The sequence below is a fragment of the Rhipicephalus microplus genome, unplaced genomic scaffold (genome assembly GCF_043290135.1).
Source record: "Rhipicephalus microplus isolate Deutch F79 unplaced genomic scaffold, USDA_Rmic scaffold_21, whole genome shotgun sequence".
NCBI classification, from domain to species: Eukaryota; Metazoa; Arthropoda; class Arachnida; order Ixodida; family Ixodidae; genus Rhipicephalus; species Rhipicephalus microplus.
This window is the reverse complement of record NW_027464594.1, coordinates 2,852,562-2,876,796: the sequence shown is the minus strand read 5'-3', so window position 1 is coordinate 2,876,796 and position 24,235 is coordinate 2,852,562. Positions and strand designations below refer to the sequence as shown.

Below are 24,235 nucleotides of genomic sequence, written 5' to 3'. Positions count from 1 at the left end.
ATCGCGTTATGGCTTAGCGATGCTCACCGAATCTCTGGGAGTATTTCGTTGCCCGAGTAGGAAACACATCAAGACCAATTTACGAGGCCTTCAGCATCTATCAGTGAAGTGCGGAAGAAGTAATTTGATAAAACAACAATTATACAGATAAACCTCAGATACATCATCAACCGTGCGTGGCTACTAGTGATCATGCACTGATGATAGGCTATTGTTTTATAAGGCTTTCAATACAGGCAGCCACTTTATCAAATCTGTTTCATATCAGGCCAAACAGGTGTGTCAGCTGTTTTATTGAATATATAATTTTTATATTCAAATACAAATTTTACTTTGCATCGGTACAATTTTTTTTGGGCCTGATCGTTCGTATAGGTTATATGTGTACGTGTACTGCCCCATCTCTCTCTCTCCCCCCCCCCCCCCCCTCCTCCGATTCTCTCATGTGATGCCTTCGGGGCCTTGTGTTATGTGGACAAACAACTTTCACTTTCGCTGTCGACATGTTTCTTGATTCTGTCTTTATTGCCGAAACAATCACTCGACTCGGATGCACGTGCAGGACTGCCCCGTGATGCGGCGTACCTATATTTCGACACACATTAAAGCAGCAGAATTTAGCTGGCCCTGGGTCTTCCGACGTATCATCGTAGTCAGTGGTATACCATAGCGGACGCTGCAGAACGCGCCACAGCACATACTTCACCGCTTCCGGTTCTGCGGAATGCTTTGCAATGAATCATTCTCGACTGCATGTGGCCGCGCAGCCACGAAGTCTAGCTATAGTTGTAGGCGAAAAAAAAAAAGAAAAGAAGTAAAAGCCAGGATGACTTGCGATGGTCGGAGCAAGGCGCTCGCCATATATTAGCCCTCGATGCACGCGTCCTGCAACTGTCGTGGCGCTGCCGGCTTCATTTCGGTCCGAGGGATCTCCTCTCTCTCGTGCGCGCGATCATCCGCAAAACCGTGCAGTGTAGCGAAAGCCGCAGTGTGGTCCGCCGATACTGACCGCTGGAGAAAGTGCAGTTCTATATCGGTGTTCTGTGGCAAGTACCGCGTGCGCGCATTTCGCCGCGCCGGCCTCGATGAAGCAGTGCCGCATTTTCAATATTCGCAAAAGTGCGCTGTCATTATGGTAGCTGCGAAATCGCGTTAGCGCCTAGTCGCACTTTTCGCGCCATTGCGGCATGCGAGCCGTCGCCGAGAGCGTAACTCGTTTATGGAGTGGGTGAAAGTGTTCGCTCCGGCCTTCGCAGCAGTGCACGGTACTTTTCATTGCGGGGAAGCTGCGCGGCACTTTCGGCGGCGCGGAAACAATGGCCAATCGGCTAGCAGAGTCGCCGCAGCCTTGCGTGCTACGCCGCGACGGTTCAGTGAAGATAAGGAACCGCTCTCTTCTCATCCTCTCCCTCTTCATCTCCAGTCCTACCTTCATCTGGGTCACGGCCTACATTTTCCCGGGGGACGCTGCGCAGTGCCCGCGAATTTCGTTTTGCTGCTCGCTGGAAAACCCTTTTCGAGGTTTCATTGATAGCTGGCAGTGCTGCCTGCCTTCGTCACGGACGAACGCGTTTGCGTGTCTACGAACGAGGCACACACACACACATATATGCGCCTGACCGTTCCGGCCTGCTTGACACGCTTCCCAGCTTCTTACATTTCCTTGCGCGCCGTATGTGGCCTGCGCCGGGAAGGTAAATCTGGTGCGATTGCGATATCGACAGACGATAACCCGTGGAGGTAAATGCACCCCATGGCCGAGCAACCACACTAACCATGTAGCCTCTGCTGTACTCGATTGCTATCGCCTGCGAGAGACCAGCAGACATTAAGAATTGTGGAAAACTTGAATGGCTGTTTCGTGAGATTTCAGATATATGCCATTTGCTTGGGAGGTTCGATGTCCGCAATCGGGCACTCGTTTGAAAATGAAAAAAAAAATGTATATATACACAGAAGTATTTGGCTATCGTACGCAGGATTGTACTTTTAGAATGCAAGAGTCGGGATTCCCTACCTCATGCTCTCGAGATCACCCGTGACAGGTTTCAAAAATTGAGTATGTTACTTTGCTTGCCTTTAGGCACACTTTCCTTTGACATCTATTACTTTGAGGTTTTGACATTTTAATTTATGTTTGTACTGCTTTTAATGTGAGGCTTTCACATTCTAATTTATGATTTCAACCTGCCAAAAAGTCCTACACACAGCTGCTATTACACATTTAAGAATTAGGATAGTGTTGCTTGGTTAATTGTCAGACATAATTATAATTTTCCTTTAGGTATGTATTCACATTCTTGCCATTAATTACCATCAGGTTTTGACAATAGAATATATGTTGGCAGTGCTCGTAAACGGATTAGTGCAGCTTGCACTGCACACAATAGAAGGGGTTCAACAGCTGCGCCAATTGGATACAATTTCGCATTTTCGCGCCGAGCGGCGCCAAAACCATGGAATTTGCTGAACGCGCTGCGGCAAAATGCCCGACCAACCTCACAATTTTCTCAGTTGCGCTAATTTTTGCGAGAAATAGAGGCCACGTACGATGCCCACCTGCAGCGTGAGTCATCAGTCAATCCAAGCGCGAAGATTCTAACCTTGAACCACGGTAACCTAACCACATTAAACTTAATCCCGTTAGGGCAGGGCACTCGCGAGGCGCGATCGACCAGATAAAAGTAGCCGTGCGCCCATCGGTCCGCCGACCGCAACGGATACCTATCGGCGGGACGACACAACTTCAAGACAAAAATGCGTCGCCGTAGCCACGAACGTTTCTTGGCAAATGTGAACTTCCTAATCGGCAAAAGCGGCTATGCCATGCTAGCAGCTGGAGATGGGAGTACATACCGCGTTTTCCGCGCGCTAAGAGTCGATGTGCTGCGAACGCCGGCGTTGCCAGCGACCATGTTGGCCGCCACAGCAACGGCACATAAAACAAAATTTTCTGTCTTGAAGTTGCGTTAGTTGCGTCGTCCCAGGTGGCGGGATCGAATCCCGGCTGCGGCGGCTTAATTTTCGACGGAAGCGAAAATGCTCTAGACCCGTGTGGTCAGATGTGAGTGCATGTTAAAGAACCCCAGGTGGTCTAAATTTCCGGAGCTCTCCATTATACGGCGTCTCTCATAATCATATGGTGGTTTTGGGACGTTCAAGGGGCCCTCTAACACTTTTCACGACTTCATAGTTTTACACGTTTTTTCCAGCCGGTTGCGTACGCTGACGGCTTAAGCGATAAGCTCTGAAAGAACGGCAGTGATAGGGCCACGCAGTGCAAGTTTTTTCAGTGTAGAGATATCAAAATACAATGAAATGGATGCTTACCCTCAATTCGATTTTCGCGGGCTCACTTTACCGTGTTTCCCTCGCCCTCTGACGTCGGAAGGCTGCCCAATGAAATGAACTGAAAGCCCTACCGTACAGGAAGCTCGCATGACATATTGCCTGCTACGCGATGGTAACAACGTGGTACTTGAAGAGGGAACGACACGTCCGAAACGAGCCAGCTAGCGAACGATTCTACATTGTTTTGTAGCTTTACTGATCTTTCTTTTTGCAATGACGTATGTATATCAACGCTCTTACATTTTTTTGTCTTAGTTTCTTCAAATAACGGCGCCCGGAGCGTCGCCGGCGTGTTTCCTCCAGCACAGGGCGTTCGGCGCATTCTTTGAACAGTTATACAGTTTTCAAACTGAAAAAGTCGGAGAGCTTTATTCTCTGTCGCTTTGGGTGAGAAACTATGCTAATGAAAAAGAAAATCCAATAGTAATCCCTATTTTGTCATGCAATGCCGCGATCACACATTTAATGTTACATTTATCCAACCATATGGTGGCAACCTTCCGGCGTCATTTCCGCTCGCAGTAGTTCTGGCGAGCGCCACTACGAGTTATGCAGACGGCCCCGATGGCTTCAAGCATTAGAGGGCCCCTTTGAACACCACATATCAATCAAGTTGCGTTGTTCCGGCGATAGATATCCGGTGCTGTCGCCGGACCAATGGGCGTGCGCTGCTGTTGATTTATCTAGTAGAACGCGCCATGCAAGCGAGCCGAGATGTAGTGCTCTAACCTATCCCCCATCGTAAAAAAGAGAGAGAGAGGTGGAGGGGGGGACCGGTGTTCGAAAATTCATTGGCCTTTTTCTAACCCGCACAGAACGCTGCTTAAACCACCTTTGCCGCAATACACCGGGCCCTGCGGAAAAGCGTATCATGATTGGGAAGGGGCTGTTAGCATTACTCACGGGGCGGCAAATTTCGCTCGATTTCTTATGCTTGTATACGACCGTATAATTGTGAGCATCAGTGTGATCGCTGACGTCTGAAAAAAATTTACTGGCAATCATTTGGAGCAGTGTATGACACTTCTGCTGCCTTAAAAACAAAAACAAGCTGCAAGTTTTTTGTTTTGTTTTTTGTTTTTTTTTTCGCCACCCCTACTCCTCAGTTTCACGAATCTCTTGAATTTGAAGGTCACCAGCGTGGCAGATCTACATTTTAATTCACTGATTCTGTCAAAAGGTAATAGACGCGGCAAGTGCTAATGTCGACTTTATCATTGTTTGCTCAGTGGGGTAGATCGAAATAATAGTTTTATTGAAACAGCAGTGCTCATGCTTACTATGCATGATCTAGGTGATGTTGAATGGCTTGAACATACTTAATTTTTTCTAAATGTAAGCCTTCTTGGCTCCAAATTTGATCTTTTGTGAAAAAAAAAATAGATGTTTTACTTCCCATAACCTTCTCCAAATTTGTGTTTTAGTGCTCCACAAGTAAAATTCTGCTGCTCCCAAACTTGCTTCAAATTAAACTTTGGCTGTTGCACCCCTGCAATAGACCTTTCAAAGTGCAGCGAAACTTGCACGTCAAAAGGAGCTCTCGGAGCATTTTTCAAGCATTTGTTGTTTTTTTTTTAATGAATTCAAAAGCATGTGTCCCAACCTTCAGTTAAATATTGCTCTCGAAGCTTGCACATGCCCCGCCGTGGTGGTCTAGTTGCTAAAGTACTCGGCTGCTGACCCGCAGGTCGCGGGTTCGAATTCCGGCTGCGGCGGCTGCATTTCCGATGGAGGCGGAAATGTTGTAGGCTCGTGTGCTCAGAATTGGGTGCACGTTAAAGAACCCCAGGTGGTCGAAATTTCCGGAGCCCTCCACTACGGCGTCTCTCATAATCATGTGGTGGTTTTGGGACGTTAAACCCAACATATCTATCTATCTATCTATCTATCGAAGCTTGCACAGGTGTCTATGCCATTGATTGTATTGTGCGTCCTTGAGAATTTCAGAAATAGAAAAATAACTGACTCAGCTCTGCAGGCAAATTAGTGCTAATTGCAAAGCAAAAATAAAATGTGCTTGGACCCATGGCCTTTACCGACATTTGCACTGCAAGTCATTTTTCTTTGAAGTTGCTGAGGTCTGTGTCGATCTTTAATGACGCAGTGAATGCTGCAGGATGTGTGTGTAAACACATCACATGCCTTTCATTTTTTTCTGTTTTGCACACTTGAATTTCCTCCAGGGTGGTTTGCTACCACACTGCAACTTGAACCTCCGAGCCTTAAGTTTCACCGTCATATTTATACTTAACAAATTTTTAAGATTCTATCCTCCAGAAAACTCTTTAACATTAACTACATTAAATTGCTTAAGCCTTGTCAATATATATTGCTGCAATTTACCGGGAATATGTGCCACTGAAGACATGTGAATTAACACATTACTTTCCAGTGAATGAACACATATAAGTATTCTTTTTCATCATACTATAAATGAATAGAATGGTATTATTCAATCCACATACTCACCTTCAATTATTTTTGTTTTGGCTTGGCACACATATTTGCTGTATGTATTGTATGTTGTTGAAATAGATAGTTGGATGGAAAACCATCTGGTCAGGACGAGAGATGAACACAGTTGAAACAAGATGCTGAGCACGATAAAAGCAAAAAGTTTTGGGCCCCCTACGGGGGCTGATACATTGTTCCTTTATTTGCTTTTATTGTGCTTAGCCTTTTGTTTTTATTGTTTTTATATCGTATATTGTCCTTTCTGCTTGGACGACGTCTGCAGAAATAAATGAAAAATGTTAATAAATAAGCAAGTTAGAAACAATATTCGTTTGCTTAGGAAGAAGGTGTCATTACATATTACAAAATGACCAGGTACTCTTAATTAATCAGTTCAAAAGCCATACGTTTCGTAACATGTTAGTTTGAAGGCACTAGAGGATACTGTAGCAGCCTTTATTTTTCAAGAGTTCGTCTACATTTGTCGAAATTGCATATGTATGGATGGTTGACATACGTCTTGTTCTCAAATGGATCTATTTGTGTAAGAGGGGTACTTCCAGCATGCCAATTGCACCTGGCAATGACCCGCCTCACACATGGAACACAGTCAGGGCATTCACTCGCTGTGAGAGCATTATCAACTGGGCGTGGCCCAGCTAGCTGCCGAGGTCAGCAACCACTTTTGTTTGGGTCGTTAGGGAGTACCCACACCGAGTCTGGTGTCCGCCTAATGCAGTGAATTCGTTATCAGGCATGCGGTGTGCGAATTGAAAGGGGTGCACTCCTCAAGCTAAATGGCATAATATATGAAAGTGTTGTGATTATTAGTGTGTGCTGTTTCTTGTAATGGCTCTTTAGTGCATTTGGTTTCTCAGTGTGGCAAGGGTATGGCAAGGTGAGGATCAGGCAAGCATCTTAAGTTAATACAGTGGCGTACCAACTCTTCGCGAGTGGGGGTGCAAACCTACCTCTGTCGTCGGCCAGAAGAAAACACCAGGCTAGCATGGAAGCTTGCGCAGCACAGTCCCAGCGAAAGCTAGAAGAGCAGCCTTTCAGAGCCTTTTCTAAACACTCATTGGGTAACTGCTGCAAGTGTACTCCTGCTACCCTAAAATTTTTATTACTAATGCTGTAGTGGGCATCAAACAAGTTGCTTGATGCCCACTACAGCAATAATAATAAAAATTTTAGGGTCGTAGGCTGGCATTCGCTGGGCCATTTTTCGTCATTCTTCTGAGAAGCATGGTATCCGCTAAACTATTGCGAGGAATGTTGTGCCGAATGTTCATGCAGGGGCTGACGACGATGAAGAATTAGGCCTGTAGTGGGTACGCGCTACAGTTAATAGCTGAACAAAAACAAGCTTTAGTAATGGGTTGGAGCATTAAACGAAGGGCTAATTACGCTATTCGCATTGTGTGGCGACTGCTTGTTTTTTCGCTGTTTTAAAACGCTTTATAGGGCGTGTTAACGTGATTGCTTTCCTGACATCAGGCCTGCCTAAGGCAAGTTTGCCAACAATCTGACGCACTGGCATGGCGCAGTGGTAGAATACTGGGCTGGCACCCAGCTGACCTGTGTCATTGGCACTAAGTTTTTTTTTTTTTTCTAATTTCGCGCGATGTGATTACGGACACTGGCGGCGGTGAACAACTACGACGCTGCACGAAACCCGAGTTGGGATCTCATAACGGGCATTGCGGTAATATTATTGTGAGCATTCTTCGTACACTTCATCTTATCTCTTGTGGATAATTATCATCATCTGAGCAGCGGAGCTTAGGCTCGAGTGTCAATAAAGAGGTGGTTTGCTTCCTGAACTTTCTCTCATACTATATATATATCAAGAGAGAACTTTATTGACACTCGCACTTTAATGTCATTTTGCCCAGGATTTGTTCAATAGTGTAAAAAAAGGAAAAGCCAGTTTTAGGCAGCATGCACTGGGACAACACATATACGCGTGTTATGCATTGACTTACAGCAGCTTCAACCGAGCAATGGAGATGCTATTGGTTTTTGATAAAGGAAAATTACTTTTTTCAAGCAGCAAATGTTTTGACCAGTCTATGAAAAGTTTGCTCGGTTCCATCCATAACTGCGTCGGCAGTCACAGCAGAATAAAAGAATGAACAAGTGATATATTGTTATAAAACACCGGCTCAGTGCTAGCCTGCTCTGAAATTTACAGCACAAGTTGCAAAAGCATCGCATAAGCAGTCCGGCCCGCAAAGAGCCTACTAAGAAAGTTGTAACCACAGAATAGTTGGCAAAATACCACTAATTGTAACATTTCCTCGTAACAATATAATTGAGTGATTACTGTGGTGACGGAAAACTTCACTTGTTGTTGGTTTCCCCAGCGTTCAGGCAACAGTGACTACTGTAGAAAGTCGCCTCCCCCCCCCCGCCCAGCTGATACGCCTATGGTTAATTGTGTCACGCCAGGCTCTGCATTTTGCTTTGCTGTGAACCGTTGACTGCTTACAGAATCGTTTGGCTGCCGACTTGCGTGTCTGCATTCTCTTAGGTGTGGCTTTGAAATACTGAATAGTTACATAGTCTTAGTTCTGTTGTTTCAAGCATCATTGTTAAACGGTGGTACATTAATTTCACAGGCTTTCTATGAAATTGTTATTCTAATGACACTTATTAGCACACCAAGCCAGGTAATCTTAGTCGGATAAGTTTAAAAGTTGCATGTTTTTGGTTGCAGAGCTTTGGGCCATTTGATGCAGGCAGAGAATTAGAGAACAGGAATCACTAAGTCCATCTCGCATGCAGGTAGTGCCTCAATATGCTTCGAATGGTTACGTTGCACAGTAGAAAATTTTTTTCATAAAAAATATGAGTGCACAAATTCTAGCTAGTGCTATGAGATGCACGGATTGTGTGTACCATTGTGTATCAGCAGTTATTGAAGTTAAAGTTTGCCAGCTTCTCCTGCTAACTTTTTTCTCATAACAGATAGCACTTCTTGAGGCTTATATATAGAATTAGCTTTGAAATAAGCTAAGATTTGTGGCAGGCAGAATTTGTGCAATTATTGCCCGCTGCTTGTCACTGCTACCACAAATCACATAGATGACACGCACGCTTTGAATAAAATGGTTCATGCATGGCCGTGCATCTCGCTCTCACAGCTACAGCAATGTGAGAATATTAGGATGCCTAAATATTATTGTCAGGCTCAGGAAACGTGACATTTCGTTACAAAAAGGTCATGGAATTTTCTGAAAGTAACACAAAAACAATGTGTTATGTTGTCAGTTAACATCGCTGCGCAGAATCCTGATCACAGCATGGCATGTTATCTTAACCAAATAATTTTCAAGGATGGAAGCATTAATCACTGTATAAATGTACTTTGTCACAGCCTATGGGGAGAGCTTTTTGTTCTTGCATAAAAATAAAAGAAAAATATGGGCTATAAGAGCCAGCGTATGCGCATCTGTTTGCAGTATTTCATTGTCTTCAAAGTCCATTGTACTGGCCATAGATGTTTGTGTGCCAGCTGTTGAAGAGTGAGAGAAATTGTTTGTGTTGTGGTGGCAGCAGCTCATTTGAATTTGATGGAGCTGCCGTCAACCTCAATAGAGTGATTTTTTCTTTCGATATATGCACTCAAGTTTCTTTCGAGCCTGGCATGCTGTGTGGAGTGTGAATATTAATGAGCTTTTAAAGTGTGGAAGTAGGTTCTGGCTGGCTAGTTCGTAAAATGGCAATACTATAAACCGTATTGCTAATAGCCTTCCCCTATTTACTGGGTGTATTATGCATCACTTTATTAGGTTGTCAGAAATACCAAATTCGTAGAATGTAATAAAAGATGTAGTGCTTAGGCACAGCTGTAGTGCTTCAGGGGACTGCAAATTTCCATGTACTTCAGCACTTGCCTTGCTGCGGGCCTGCTTGCGGGGCAGTTCTTTTCAATGAATAGAGGAGTCTATATGCTGTCTATGGACCGTCCATGAACTTCATTGACCTCCTGACATGACATACGAGTGCATTTTTGTCCTTCTCAAATACTAGTTCGCCATGTTCAACGGATGGTAGGGGAACCAAAACTTTTATTAGTGATGTCGTCTGAAAGCTGTTTGTGAAATGCATCAGGGTAAACTTGATTAAATTTTTGTTAGCGAATGCTGTGTGAATGCTTGTTTTGCTGCAATTGAAATCAATTGGCCCACGTTATTTGAACTGCACTTAGTGCAGTTGTTCTTTGTGTTTGAATGAGCCTTAATCTACATCTTCAAAATTTAAACAGCAGTTCTCACGGGCTGCAAACGCCAACGGGAGGGTCTAGAATATACATATTTTAGGCACTATGCATTAGCATGGAGGGTCTTAGCTTTTAAAAAAGAATCAATATTTTGGCATTTTTAAAAGCACTGAAAGACAGTGTGCAAATGTGACTGCCTTAGTCCTGCACATTTTCTATAGCTGTAAGCGATGAATAATTATCAAACTCAACTCAAAGCACTGCTCAGCGCATTTTTAGAAAATAATGTTGCCGAATAGTACTGAAGAAAAGAAAGAAAAAGCAACTATCCTCACCACAAAACCTACACGGCTTAATTTTTGCTTACCTTTTTGTGCAGCCTAACGTGCAAAGTGGTGCAAGTTAAAGCCAACAGACGAAAACCTAAAAAATTTTATAAATTTAGCCATCGAACTAGCTATAGACACTTGCCATGTGAACTTTATATTGAAACATAAACGAAACGATAAATAAATGTAGGATATACAAAGTTTTGGCAGAACTCACGTTTATTGGCTGTTGACATCACGTGATAGGTTGTTTTGTAAAATGCAATGAGCGCTTTGAACACATGCTGAGGGACAAGAGTGCACTAAGGAGCTTGCGAGAATTCTTGGAAAATGTGGCGTGGTAATCACATGTCCTATGCATAGAAGTCAGAGATAAGCAAAGTAATAGCAGTTTCGTCCATTAAACAAAGTGGTGGCATGAGAGGTGGTGACGTGTACTGTGCAAACAAGTTTATATATTTCTACATGTCGTCCTCCTCAAGCTGGGACTGACAAGTTGGAAACTTGGTATGAGTAGCTGAGCATCTCGATGATCATGTACTCTGAGGCCAACACTTTTTCTATTTGTGCAACGGGCTGTTGAATGTGTGTGTGGTACCTCTAAATATGGGTGAATCGCAGAATTCATTCATATAAGAGCTGCTGCTTTCTTTATTTGCCAGAGTTGGCAAAACTAACCCAATTCTATTGTATAGCACTCTTCGAGTGCTATACAATAAAAAATTTTTGATATGTTTCCGTTCCGTATGCCTGCCTAGTGAAAATGTTCACGATATCATTATTATTATGTTAGGGGCTGGCAAGGACAGGGAAAAAAGTTGAGGCAGGTACGTGGCAAGACTCAGCGTTGACTGTCAACTCAATTTTTTAATTCAAGAAATGTCCTTATGATTTGGGGCCCAAACTTTTGCACCTGTGTACACTTAATGATGACATAGTACATATATAAAAAATTGTCGCTCTTTGACATGATGAACTAGTTCGAACTAGCCCTGTTCTTTGTACTCCTAAATCATTATCAAGCGATAGCTGTGCAATATTTTTGGTGAATTAAGTCTTATGTTTTTTTTTCAGATGGGTGTGTTTTTAATGTGTTTTCACTTGAAATGTGTCAATGCGATTTTCCTGCACTTATGAAAGGATGGGATGCTTTCGTGGCCCTGAGCAAACGCACTTTCGTGGTACTTGAAGTCTCTTGTTTGATTTCCTTATAAAGTGCGGGCCTAAATTTGTTCAGTGAATGTGGTACAATGTTGAATTTTTGGCTAGACTACAGTGGCCAAAAAGCTGATTGAATAGCCCAAAAATGCTATCACATCAAAAAACTTGGTGCTTATATGAGCTGTAGCTATGGTTGTTCCTTCATTCAGTTTTGGCTGCATGCCAGCTAAACCCTTGTTACTGTTTGTCTTAATTTGTAGCCTGAAAGTGCCAAGGCTGCCAAAATCTCTACATCTAAAGAATTGTGGTGCTTCAATTTCAATCTTCAGATAAGGTAAATGTATCTGTAGAGATTGTCAAGGGCAGTTTCTGTAGTAATGTGTCTTTACCTACTTCGTAAAAATTTATTTCAGTATATTATATATGTCAGCATTGAATGAATGTGTGAACAGAGCATGGATTTCATAATATCAGTAGCATATTGCTTGAGAGTATAAAAAATAAAAGAGCTGCTATCAATCTATATTTAGTTTACTTAATGGCACATGTCTTTTTCACCCTTTTCCCCCAGGGTACCTGTGTGCCCCAGACGCCAATGTCTACGACATTGACTTCACGCGCTTCAAGATACGAGACATGGAAAGTGGCATGGTGCTGTTTGAAATCGCCAAGCCACCACCTCCATCCACACCTGGTGAGAATTCATTTACGGAACGCTTTTCTTGTTTACTTGCTGTAGTAGCTTCAATAGTTGTGACAACTGGCAGGCAGTAATCCTAAGGAAAGTATGGGGGGAAAGGGGGACGAACTTTTGCTGCTGGTTGTAGCTTTTGAACCTGCCTGTGGCAAGTTTTCTTTTTGTCCACTCTACTTCTTCGCATCGATATTACAATTACTTCAAATATCACCCCTATATTTCCCTTGGCATTATGGTCCGTCCCTTCTTATCAGTATTGGGTATGACAAAGAAATACGAGCCCTTGAAATTTCACTTCTTTCCTTATATTCTTTGGTAGCTTGATATGTAAGGTGTCAAGCTACTGAGCTCGAGGGTGTGGGTTCGATTCCTCACCACTTCGGACATACTTCAATGGTGCGAAAGGTGAAAAACACCCATACGCTTAGAATTAGGTGCACATTGAGAAACCTCAGGCAGTCAAAATTAATGTGGAATGACATACCTCATAATCATATTGTGCTTTTGAGACATGAAACTCCAGCTGTTGCCTGCATTGCCTCGAGAACAATGTCATGTGGGGTGGGGATCTGGTTCGGGGATGAGGTGTTGAATTGTTCACAGCAATTAGTAATAAAATGCCGGAAACAGAGTTAAAATTAAGAATAGCAGCAAGCTGAAACAAAATGAAAACAATGGTACATTCTCCCACAGTTTTAAAAAAATATTTGAGGTCATTATCAGAGGCAGACATATAATCTTCTAGTACCACATACCGGTCTTGCAATGTTTGGGGTGTGTTGATAGATTGTAGATTGAAAGCAACATTTGGCCTGTTTTAACTACTTGGGTATCTTTAATCTGCATGTAGATTTTGCACAGTGCCTTCATCACAATGTCTGGCATGATTGGAAATTCAATTTTGTGGCCATCAACAACAGAACCATCGGCAATATGACCGTTGGCAATATACCACATCATGATGGCTTTAGCCACACCTTGAAGTGGTATTAGTATGCCAGCCAGGGAAGGAGGCGAGGGGTGAGGTCACTGAACTTAATTTTCAGGGCAGTCTCTTTCATGTGCAACACTACAAGGAGGAAGTGAGCATTGTTACTTGTGTGTGCATACTTCTAATCAAACTAGAACTTTCAGGGTAATGAGAACCTCCTCATGCACTTACCAAATATACTTGCTATTAGGTAGTTTATCAGCTTCCGCTGTGATGCCACTAAGCAGTTTTGCACCTTGTGCATCTTTTTTTTTTGTTGCCACGCTCGCATGTCGGAACTGTCGATTTCTTCCATTTTACAACTTTTTCTTTTTTACTCGTCCTATACGAGGCTGGCGCACCATGTTTCGATCTCCTATGATTTCTTACAGCAATTATCTTTATAGAGGTTCTTGCCTTGGCCACCATCAGAAGCTGCAATACAATTAGTATCACTTCTGCTGTGCGTCACTGCACCTCTTAGCGTACGTTCAAGTCCCAGGAATGTTAACAGGTTAGGTGCCGCAATAGTGCGAGGGCTATGGCTTTTTCATGGCTCTATTGTTCAGCTCATCTCTTTTGATTAGGGCATGCAGGAGTGGTTCCTGCTGGATTCGATTTGTAGTGGCTGACTGTTATCTGCTTCCTGACAAATGAAATGGCACATGGCCACAAACACTCCAGGTTTCCGCTTGTGCTCGGTATTAACCGATTTCAAGTGTGTCACGAGCTGTAAGCCAAGTAGTAGTCATGTGACTCATGTCAGCAATGATGTGGCTCAATGTTGCCTCGCACCATCTGTGCTGTGGGGTCCTGACAGTATTCCATATTGTTCACCTTTGCTTTTGTTGTTAGTAATATGCTAAAACAACTACAAAAAGTAAAAGTTTGCTGAGCTATAATTTGATGTAACAAATAATTGATAGCTGTATCGTTGATCAATGTGGCTGTTTGGGCAATGTTGTAGGATATAGTGTATCTAAAGCACCCTTATATCTCACATGTGTTTCTGTATGTCCTCATCTAGTTGTGCACCGAAACATTGTTAGTGATGTTCTAGCTGTAGTTTCAACGGCTGCAGACTTTTGCCACCATATTGAAAGCACCACTACAGGCCATGAAAAATAAGTTGTCTATGTTTGAAGCAAAAATTTGTGGTGCTGAAGAAATCTAAACTATATGACGTGTTGCAAATTACAAGATTACCAACTTATCATGGCAGGAAACCACGTTTTCTCAAGCATACAATGCTGAATAATGCTGAATTATTTGGAAACAGTTTTATACAGTAGTGCCCAGTTTCAGTTTTAATTTTAGAGCGTACATAAAAACCCCAGAGGAGTTTTTATGTAAATAAAGCTGGTTGTGTGAGCACAAAACTATGTGCACATGAGTGCTATGTGCACTGCGTTGGTAAATTGTTTTAATTAAGGCTCTCTACCGGACGTTGTAATCCTCCTGGGATGTTGTGAATATGCATGACCACCCGAAAATTCACTGCCAAGAAAAAGACGTTCTTGTATTTGCAAGTTCATAAAGGAGCTTCCCTCTCTCTATTGAAAAGGCCAACCACAAGAGAGCACTCACAAAGTATAGCAGCTTATGCAAACTCGTGACGCAGGTTGTTGGTTGTTTACGTTCCAAACAAGTTAGTGTCGATGTCACATGGTAGGAGGTTTTTGCATGCAGTCGCACAACAGGCACTTTAATATCAATTTTAAATACATTCTAACCTCTGTTAGCCATTGATATTTTACAGTTGATGTGTGTTTGTCTGCATGAATATGTCTGCCAAGTAATCTTGCCTTCGAAATTTTGAGTCAGGACTCCCTTGATAACTTTGTGCTTCACACTCTTGCAGACGGGGATGATTCCGGCGAAGAGCAGCCACTTGAGGGCGAGTGCCAGGACCCCAATGCGGGACGCTTTGTCCGGTACCAGTTCACTCCGCAGTTCCTCAAGCTCAAGACTGTGGGAGCTACGTGAGTCTCTCTGTTAAGCCATCCCTCGTTTTAGCAAAGCCTGTGCTTTACGTATCACAGTTGGTTTGAGTGGTATATAGTTCACAATGTACTGTCGTGAGCAATACGAGTCGAATACTTTGAACCCCAGTGTACAGATACTAAAATACTGGTGTAAAGAATTTAGTGGAAAGGTATGGTATAACTGTCAGTACAAGTGCATGAATAAATAGAAAGGAAGAGAGGACAAGTGCTTTCTCACAACTAAACTATTTATTAGAAAGGGAAGAATACATGAACAGGCAATCAAAAAACAACGAATGCGTGTGCAGGCAAAAAGTACACCCGTGGTACATTGAGAACACAGGGTAAAAGAAGAAAGATTATCTCTGAACATAATCTAGAAAAGCAAACTCTTTATCGTGCAGCAAAACCGAAGGCTGGCTGACGCATTGTTCCCCTCTTTTTCTTATGTGAAAAGCTTCTGTCAACTCACGAGTTAATTGATTGTTAGATCGAAAAACCGCTTCAGTATCCTGAAAAAGAGGATGACAACCGCACTCTCTGCAATGAGCCGCGAAATACGATGCACCCAAGGATTTCAAAGAAGAATCGTGCTCTCTGAGACGAACATTGATGCACCTTCCCGACTGACCGATGTACACTTTACCACAGCTAAAAGGAGTCATGTAAATAATGCCCATTGCGCAGTCCATGAACTTTTTGCTGTGTTTCATGCGACATTGCGGAAACTCTCTACGCATGCATGAACAAATAGACTGCAGTTTGCTTTTGGCTGAGAAAAGCACATCGACTTTATATCTACTAGAGAGTTGCTTAAGTTCATGCGATGTCTTATGAAGGTAAGAAATCACTGCAATCCTCCTACCTTTTCTACTCTCATCACGATGCCTCCAGTGGTTCCCTTCAAATTTAAGTTTCTTAATCAAATTGTTACAAATGGACATGATGACTTCATTAGGATACCCTGCTTGTACTAGTTTCTTTACTTGACTATCAAAGCTCATTTTCATTCTGTGTTGACAGGACTTTTTCAGAGCAAAACCCAAACTCGTAGTAACGATACTTCTCTTCACTAGCTTAGAGTGGCTCGACCTGTAATTGAGTATAGGCTTTACAGATCTAGGACAATAATACCAGCAAACATGCTGGGGAAAGGGCCACACTTATTCAGGAACTGTTGTCACCCTCACCACACTTAGGACATGTGGAATGTGTGACGCAGGTAACGGATTGACGTTATGCGCCTCTTGTACGGCTGGCGCTTAGTAAAGAGCACTGCTGTCGATTTACATTTTGACACATCTTGATTTTGTGTATTACTCACACCTATACACTCACACGAGCAAGAACACATTATCAGCGGTATTGTGCAGAGCTATAGACTGCACACTTTTGTGCTCTGCGTGGTTTTCCTGCCTTATCACTGCAAGTGGCTGACGATATAAACACTACTGAGGCGATAGGGCCTACACTTAAGCGAGGCTGTGTCACCCTTTCCATGTGATTTTCAACATGCTATGGTGAATCGCCTCACACTGGGTTTGAGGCTATTTCCCACGTGCTCACATGTTGTCGTTCATACTGCTCATGATAGTACTTGCTATGCTGGCATGGTGAATCTGTTCTGTGAAAGTTTCTAAGGTGGAAGATTAAATATTTTCATCCACTCATTTATAATACTAGCACCACGCCAATGTGAAGAGAAACACTTGAAGTGTAGTATGTTGGGTCAGTTGTGAATATGAATCTATTATACATACAGCACAAAAAATGGAAGACACGATCATGTAAGGGAGGTAATGGCAGGACAAATTCCCTGATTTTGACCGAGTTTTTAGACTGAAAGAATCGAGACCATACACAAAAAAAGGTTGAATTTGTACAGTGCATGTGTCAAAGAGAGGGAAATCCTTTGCACACATTGCTGTTACACTTTCTTTGGCACATCATTCTGCTCCCAGACGTCTTTGTTGGGCAAAGACTCTAAAGCTTGAATGAAGGATATTTGCAAATGTTTACAGATGTGTGCAACCTTGATGAGCTCACTCGGTGTTTGGCTCATAAATTTTGGCAATATGGGAATGGAGAAACAGGCGTACAACCACACTTCTGGCAATGCACCGATAGGCTTGAGCTTTCCAATTCCATCAGAGAATTGTGTTCTTATGAAGGGGCCCTGCAACATGTTTTCCAAGTAGCCATGAAATGAAATCACTAAAAGAGATTGCCCCATGAATTCAACAATGCAAAAATTTTAAGAATCCTTCCAGTATGAGCAGAGTGACAAAGATTTGTCGCATGCTGCAATTGCATTTTCTCTTCTCTCATCCCGACGAAAGCACTAGAAGCTAAGCAGGGGGGACGGCACGAGCAAATAAAATACATCACGTGTGCCCCGTGACCTTGAGTACTTTTTTTTTTCCAAATATGCGACTTTTCAGTGCAATCGCACATGCACGCGTGGACAAGTCTCGGACTATCGTAGGGATCTCTGCGATGACTGAGCGCACCATGTTCAAATCAGCCAATGGCTGGTAAACAGCTATGACAAGTGATATTTAAGCTTATTCTGTCATTTGTCGAGAGAAGTGAAAGCAAGTTTTAGCGCACCAGGCCGCCTGGAATTTATTGCGAACTCCTGGCAGCGTGCTGCGCTATAATATTTGGCTCGCATGTTCTTAGGAGCCTCTACTACCAACTGACAGTGTTTTGTGACCATGCTGAAAAAGTGTTGCAGGGTCCCTTAAAGGGCCCTACCACAACACTTTTGATCAAAATGTTCTACTGTTTGGTAGTCGAAGCTCCTGAGAACAAGCAAGCTAGAATAAGCTCAAATATCACTCGTCACAGCTGTTCTATCGGGCATTGGTTGATCTAACATGGCGCGCTCATTCTTTGCAGGGATCGCCACGAGAGTCCGAGACTTGTCCCTGCGTGCACGTGCATTCTCACTGAAAGGTTGCATTTTTAAAGAAAACAAAAAAAGCTCAAAGTCATGATGTGGGCGTGACTAGTATTTTCCTTGCTCATGCCATACCCCCCTGCTTAGCTTCCAGTGCTTTTGTCGGGACGAGAGACGAGATATTGCATTTGCGCATGCGACAAATATTTGTTACTCTGCTCGCGCTGGAAGTATTCTATGCATTTTTGTGGCAGTGAATTCGGGAGGCAGTAAGCTCCTTTAGGGAATTCGTTCCTTGACTACATAAAAAAGTGTTGCAAGGCCCTTTTAGCGGCATGTGAAGTCGTCTGCTCTGCACAAGCGCAGCTGCATGACAGTGAAATTGAGTGCACAACATCGAAATAGTATGATGCGTAACTGTGAACATATTTGTCACTGCATTTCAAATCGTAAACAGCGTGCTACCAGGTAGGCAGATTGTGCATGAAGGTAGACCGTCGGGTATAGAGTAAGGAAGCTGTTCATGGAGCTACTTTCACGATTGCCCTAATGGCCCAATGTGCTTGTACAAAACTTTTTTAAGGCAAGCCATGCCTGGTTTGACGTTCGGATCACGTTGAACATATCTTGACTGCCACACTCTCTTTTAGAGAAGCCACGTGGCTTTCAGAGAAGCCACGGGGTGAGCTTTCAGAATCTCACAACTTCCAGTTTTGGTGCCAGTGGTGTATACCGCAGTTGTCGAAAAATGTTCTAGCCTGAAACGAAGCCATACGATTTTCCTTGGAGGTCAAGTATTCTACTGCAGAGCCTTGCCACTATTTGAAACATCTTCAAAAAAGATGATATATCAGTAGCAGAGGCATAGAGTTGCACTGGGCACCACCATGTGAATTGTACGAACAGGTGGTTTAAAGCTTTCCCATTATTAAAAAAAAAGATCTCTGCTATGATGAGGTGAGCAGCCAAAAATTTTTTTCGAGGGGGGGGGGGGGCAGGGGGAGAGAGGGGTACCACTTTAAAATTGTCATTTTTCGCTCTCTATGCCATGGCAAAAAAAATTTCGGTGGGAAGGCTTAGGCCCGCTGTGCCACCTTCCGGTTACGCCCCTGGTTATGATTCATCATTCACAACAGCCACAGCAGCAGCAGTGTGTTGCAGCTACATAGGTGCTCACATAGCATCACAGGCACTTAACTGGCCCTTCACTAGTAAGATTATGATGACTTATTGAGTAGTTAGTACTTTGCAATTGTGCAGCAGCAGAGAGCCTAAGAGAGTTTACAAAGAGCTCCATGAAGGTTGCTGTGCGAGCTGAAGCTGTGACTGAGCTGATCATTCTACACAGGCCTTTTATCATTATATAATTTTGTGTTGCATTTGAGTGCGTTGCAGTTTTTCTTTCATCTGCTGTGCATTCGTGACAGCTGCACTAATTGCATAGTCTTCAGTATTGTCTGTCTCACCTTTTTTAATCACCGGCCTCGCAGAGTGGAGTTCACAGTGGGGAGCAAGCCCGTGAGCAAGTTCCGCATGATCGAGCGACACTTTTTCCGGGACAAGCTGCTCAAGACGTTTGACTTTGAGTTTGGGTTCTGCATCCCCAACAGCAAGAACACATGCGAGCACATCTACGAGTTTCCCACCCTCTCCCAGGACTTGTGTGAGTGTTGCATGCATAATTCCTGCATGATTATATAGTTTTGCACCATGTTGCACCACCCAAGTTTGTATCCTGCCACCACAAATATATCATAGCCATTCCTCATCATCACATGATATACTATTGATGCAGTTTACTCGCATAAGCGTCTACCACCGTAGTAATCCTGCCATATCATGATCATTTATTAACTCTTAAAGACCCTAAAAAGTGCATTAAAAAAAGGGGGGGGGGGGAGAAGAATACGGATTCGAAATGAGGCATAATTCAGCAAATGCTGAAAGCAAAAACTCAACAGCATTACAGAAAGCACAGATCATGCAAGAAAAAAATTGCACGACCAAATTTCGCTGTAAAGAGGCATAAAATACAATGATGTGATGGAGGGAAAATAATAACAAAAAGAAAAATGACATCGAACAAAGAGAAAGAGAACTGGACTTGATAATACAAGTAATCGTAGTGCTCATAACATGATAAGTGTAATATTTTTATCGTAGAGTGGTAAAAAAAATTGAAACATGAATACAAAAATGCATAGTAAGGTCATTTAACAAAGGTCGTACTTAATGATAGCTTGGATTTTTCTGGATTTTTTTCAAGGGCAATAAATTTGGGAAGGCAATTTCAATACTCCAGTATGATTTCACTTCCAATATGATTGTGGTTATTGAGTACTAAATGCTAAAGCAATGTATTCTCTTAACACTGTCTGGCACTTTTCACTATAAGAGTCAATAGCAGGCTTAGTTTGGAGCTTTCATCTGAATACATAGAAGTAAGGAATTTTCAATTTTCTATGTTGAAAACAAACAAGCTGCTTTTGTGCAACCAGGGCACCATTTGCGAGTACGAATATTCAACGTGACAAAATGTTTGAATTTACTACTAACTTGAGGAAATAACTGTATCCTCATCTCATGGGATAAAATTAAAGTACAGTCTGCTTAAACATCCCTGTATGGGGCTAGAAAAAATGTGTTCTTAACAAACAGGTGTACCGTTTAACAAGCAATGGGCAGAGGTACAGCACTGTCCATCGTACACCCTCTCAACATTGTGAGATTTGTTATACATTAACAAATGGAGGTGTCTGCTCGCTTCACCTCTACATTTAATGCATAAAGCACAGCACTATTCTACATCACAGTTTTAAAATGGCTGCTCTTGGCAGATGTGGCTAAACAGGGCCTTTGATACACGGTGCAGTGCGAGTTATGCAGGGGAAATCAGCAAACACACGAAAGTCTGGATGCCTTGAGCAGCTAGGGTTTTGTGTGTGCTCCATACGGACTTGCTTTACTTGACTTGGTGTATAGCCATGTTGTGCTATACATCTCTTCATAGTCAACACAGCTGTGTTGAATACTATATAGGGTGTACAGGACCAAGTGCTTTGCAGTAAGGCATACCACCACTGGCATAACACTCCTCTTCCCCCCCCCCCCCTTATTCTCAAATTTTGCGTGTGAGTATATGCGCACAGACATATGCCAAGCTTGGTGGAAACTTTCGTAGCTTTGAAGCACCCTTGAGATCTCCATCAAGCTATAGATTGGTCATGCGCCTGCTTTTCACAATACTGACACACTCTTAGAGATGCAAAGTTTTCAGTTTATCTTTGGATGAGCACGTTTTATATTTCAAAGTATCTATATATCAAACGATTTAAAATTTCCTTTTAGTCCACTCAAGCTTGACTCTATACAAAAACCTGCACCTAATGCTTTTGCATTACAATAGTCCAGTGATATTAGTCGTGGTTAGACCTTGACAGTGTAGGTACTTTGCCTGGATGAAGAAGATGCCTGAAAGAACAATAGTTTATCAAAGAAAAACTTCTCGGACTTTAGTTACATGCTGGTGTACAATGCTGCATAAAATAAATTTGGACAGTTGAGGTCATTTAGGCATTCTACATGCTACCTAAAAATGTCGCAGTACTCTGTTCACTAGCAGGTTCTTAGACTGTGGTACATATATAAAGTACTGGCATTCAAAAGTACTTCGTCTCAAAACATCTCGGTGAATAGCATCGTAAACTGTACATGATTGCTTCTGCACTGAAAATTTTGTTGTCAATATTTCTAGCTCTCCAGTTTAAGATGTGGGCATTACATTAGTTTGAACAATATACCTTGACATGTGGAATTTGTTTATAAGCGCCTGACAGATGTGCCAGGTTTTCATAAATCTAAAAAAAGTCAGTTATTGGCCTGTGTAAAAAAAAATTTAACCCATGAAGTTAGTTTACAGTCAAACATTTGTTGCAGTTCTATAAGCACAATATATTTGCTTATAATGTCACATTTCTCTTAAAATTTCATGATTGTGTTGAGCCACCTATTGGCAGGAGCGGTTCACCTTCATCTGTCCTGTGTCATCGTGATTATGTAGTGTGCGAACCTCACTGTGTGATACTACAAGCAATCTAAGCTGTGTCGTGCTGTGCCTTTCATTGCATTGCGAGTAAATAGATCAGTAACCAAGCAAGACCAACTAGGGGTTTCATTTTGTGGGCCTCGCTTTTATGTGCTACTCCGGTCGGTGACATCATGGTGATAAGCTATGCGCTTTCTGTTGTTGATTAATGATGCGCTATCATGGCTTCTATCTAGGTGTGTGCCGAACTCGTTTCGTTGTATTTTTGTGTGCATATTGGTGCTGCTTCTTTGAGTGTCAGTGTGTCATCATCATGATCAGCAGCCTGATTACACCCACTGTAGGGCAAAGGCCTATGTTCCGGCAATCAACCTAGTTTTGGGCTTTCTGCTGCCAAATTGTACCTGCAAACTTCTTAATCTCATCTGCCCATCTAATTTTCTGTCTCTCCCTCACGTTTTTGCCTTCTCTTGGAATCCTGGCAGTTCCCCTAATGACCAGCGGTTATCCGGCCCACGCACTGTCTGTGTGTCAGTGTACTTTATTTCTGTGTATATGTCTGACCATTGTGTTTATGGCAAACGTCTCACACCTGAAGGAGCAAGCCATATGACAAACGAGGCTAACATATCCACAATTGTCACCACCACCCATCTGCCTGATGCTGCAGGTGACGAGATGATCGCCAATCCATTCGAGACCCGGTCGGACAGCTTCTACTTTGTGGACGACAAGCTGATCATGCACAACAAGGCCGACTATGCCTACAACGGCGGTCTTCAGAGCCAGTAGAGGAGGAGTCCCACTGGCGAGACCTGTTTTTCCCCTTGTCGCCTCCACTCCGCTGCTGCAAGATTTGCACACCACTTGGCCAGTACCGTCGTGGTCAACATGGTGACTGCCTGTACCTCGCACATGGACTGCTCCTACTTGTGACCCACTCACCTAGGACACTACGCATACCATGTACGCACACTCCTCTGTGCCTGCCATTAGGTCGCTGCCATCTGCCACACGCACACGGTTCGTCGCAGCACGGGAGGAGGACGAGCTTTCCTCTTCTTCGTTGCATGCAGGAATCGGCAGCAAGGTTAGAGATGCCAGCTGTGGAAAGACCTGTACAGCCTCTGCACAAGAGCATCGTGGCATGTTCTGGCTTAGAATGCTTTTGTAATGGTGAGGACTCGCTTCTTGTGTTAGACCACTGGTCTGTCGTGTTTGCTTATGGAAGCTGCTGCAGTTGGGAAGAGCAAAAGTTGATATTGTGTGCACCTTCTTTGGTCAGTCATTGCCTCACCTTTCAGGTTTCTGGACTAGCTAATGTGCGTGGACACATTTTATAGTGGTGTTCTTGAGAGATCCGTGAAAAAAAGCACTGTGCAAATGAACTGTTGTGAGGGGTACAGAAGGTGCAGAATAAACAGTAATAAAGCTTCCCACAGTGGCACCAATCACATACTCTATCTCACTAACTGAGCAGTATTGACTTAATGAGCATAACGAGATACTGTAGTAGCGCAACATGAAAAAGTACATCATGATAAGCTGTCCCCTTTTTTGTGAGTTTAGTAATACTATCTGGGTTTTTCATCCCAAAACTGCGATACGATTATGATAGATGCTGTAGTAGAGGGACCATAGGGTGTTTATTAACATGCGCCGACATCGGAGAGAATGCAGGCCTCTAGCATTTCGCTTCCATCGAAATGCAACCATCGCATCCAGGATTGAACCCGTGACCTTCTCTCGTGTAAGTTCACTGCAATGTTCAGGACTTTTGTAAAACTTCTCTGAGGGTGCTGTTTTAAATGGTAAGGGTAGGAGTTGAGTAAGGATGATGGTCTTTGTTTTTCTTTTGTATGGAATGCTTGCTAGGTTAAGCCATGCATGACCATGTTTGCTAGTCTGGTGCTTGCTGGTGAAAGCACTTGTATAAAGTCGACCACAGGCTAAATATTTATCTAAGAAACAGTTGGAAAGCTTCCCGCTGTTTCCTGCTTGGCAAAAAGCTTGAACTGTATTGCACATAATCGGTTTTCTGAGAGAATAATATTTGTTGCTGCTTGAGTTGTGTCCAGAGTTGACGAAATTGTATTATGGTATTGACAACCTCTTG

General features: G+C 43.0%; 1 protein-coding gene across 1 annotated transcript in view; it reads left to right on the top strand.

The window, feature by feature from the left end:
* LOC119169761 (unc-119 lipid binding chaperone) overlaps positions 1-23,366 on the top strand; it is a 33,495-nt gene extending 10,129 nt beyond the window's left edge. Inside the window, exons 2-5 of the mRNA XM_037420785.2 lie at positions 12,092-12,214; positions 15,049-15,169; positions 19,565-19,737; positions 22,790-23,366. Of these exons, the coding sequence (XP_037276682.1) occupies positions 12,092-12,214; positions 15,049-15,169; positions 19,565-19,737; positions 22,790-22,911 (539 nt within the window). The 3' untranslated portion in view covers positions 22,912-23,366. The remainder of the gene's footprint in view (positions 1-12,091; positions 12,215-15,048; positions 15,170-19,564; positions 19,738-22,789) is intronic.
* Positions 23,367-24,235: the final 869 nt, after the last annotated feature.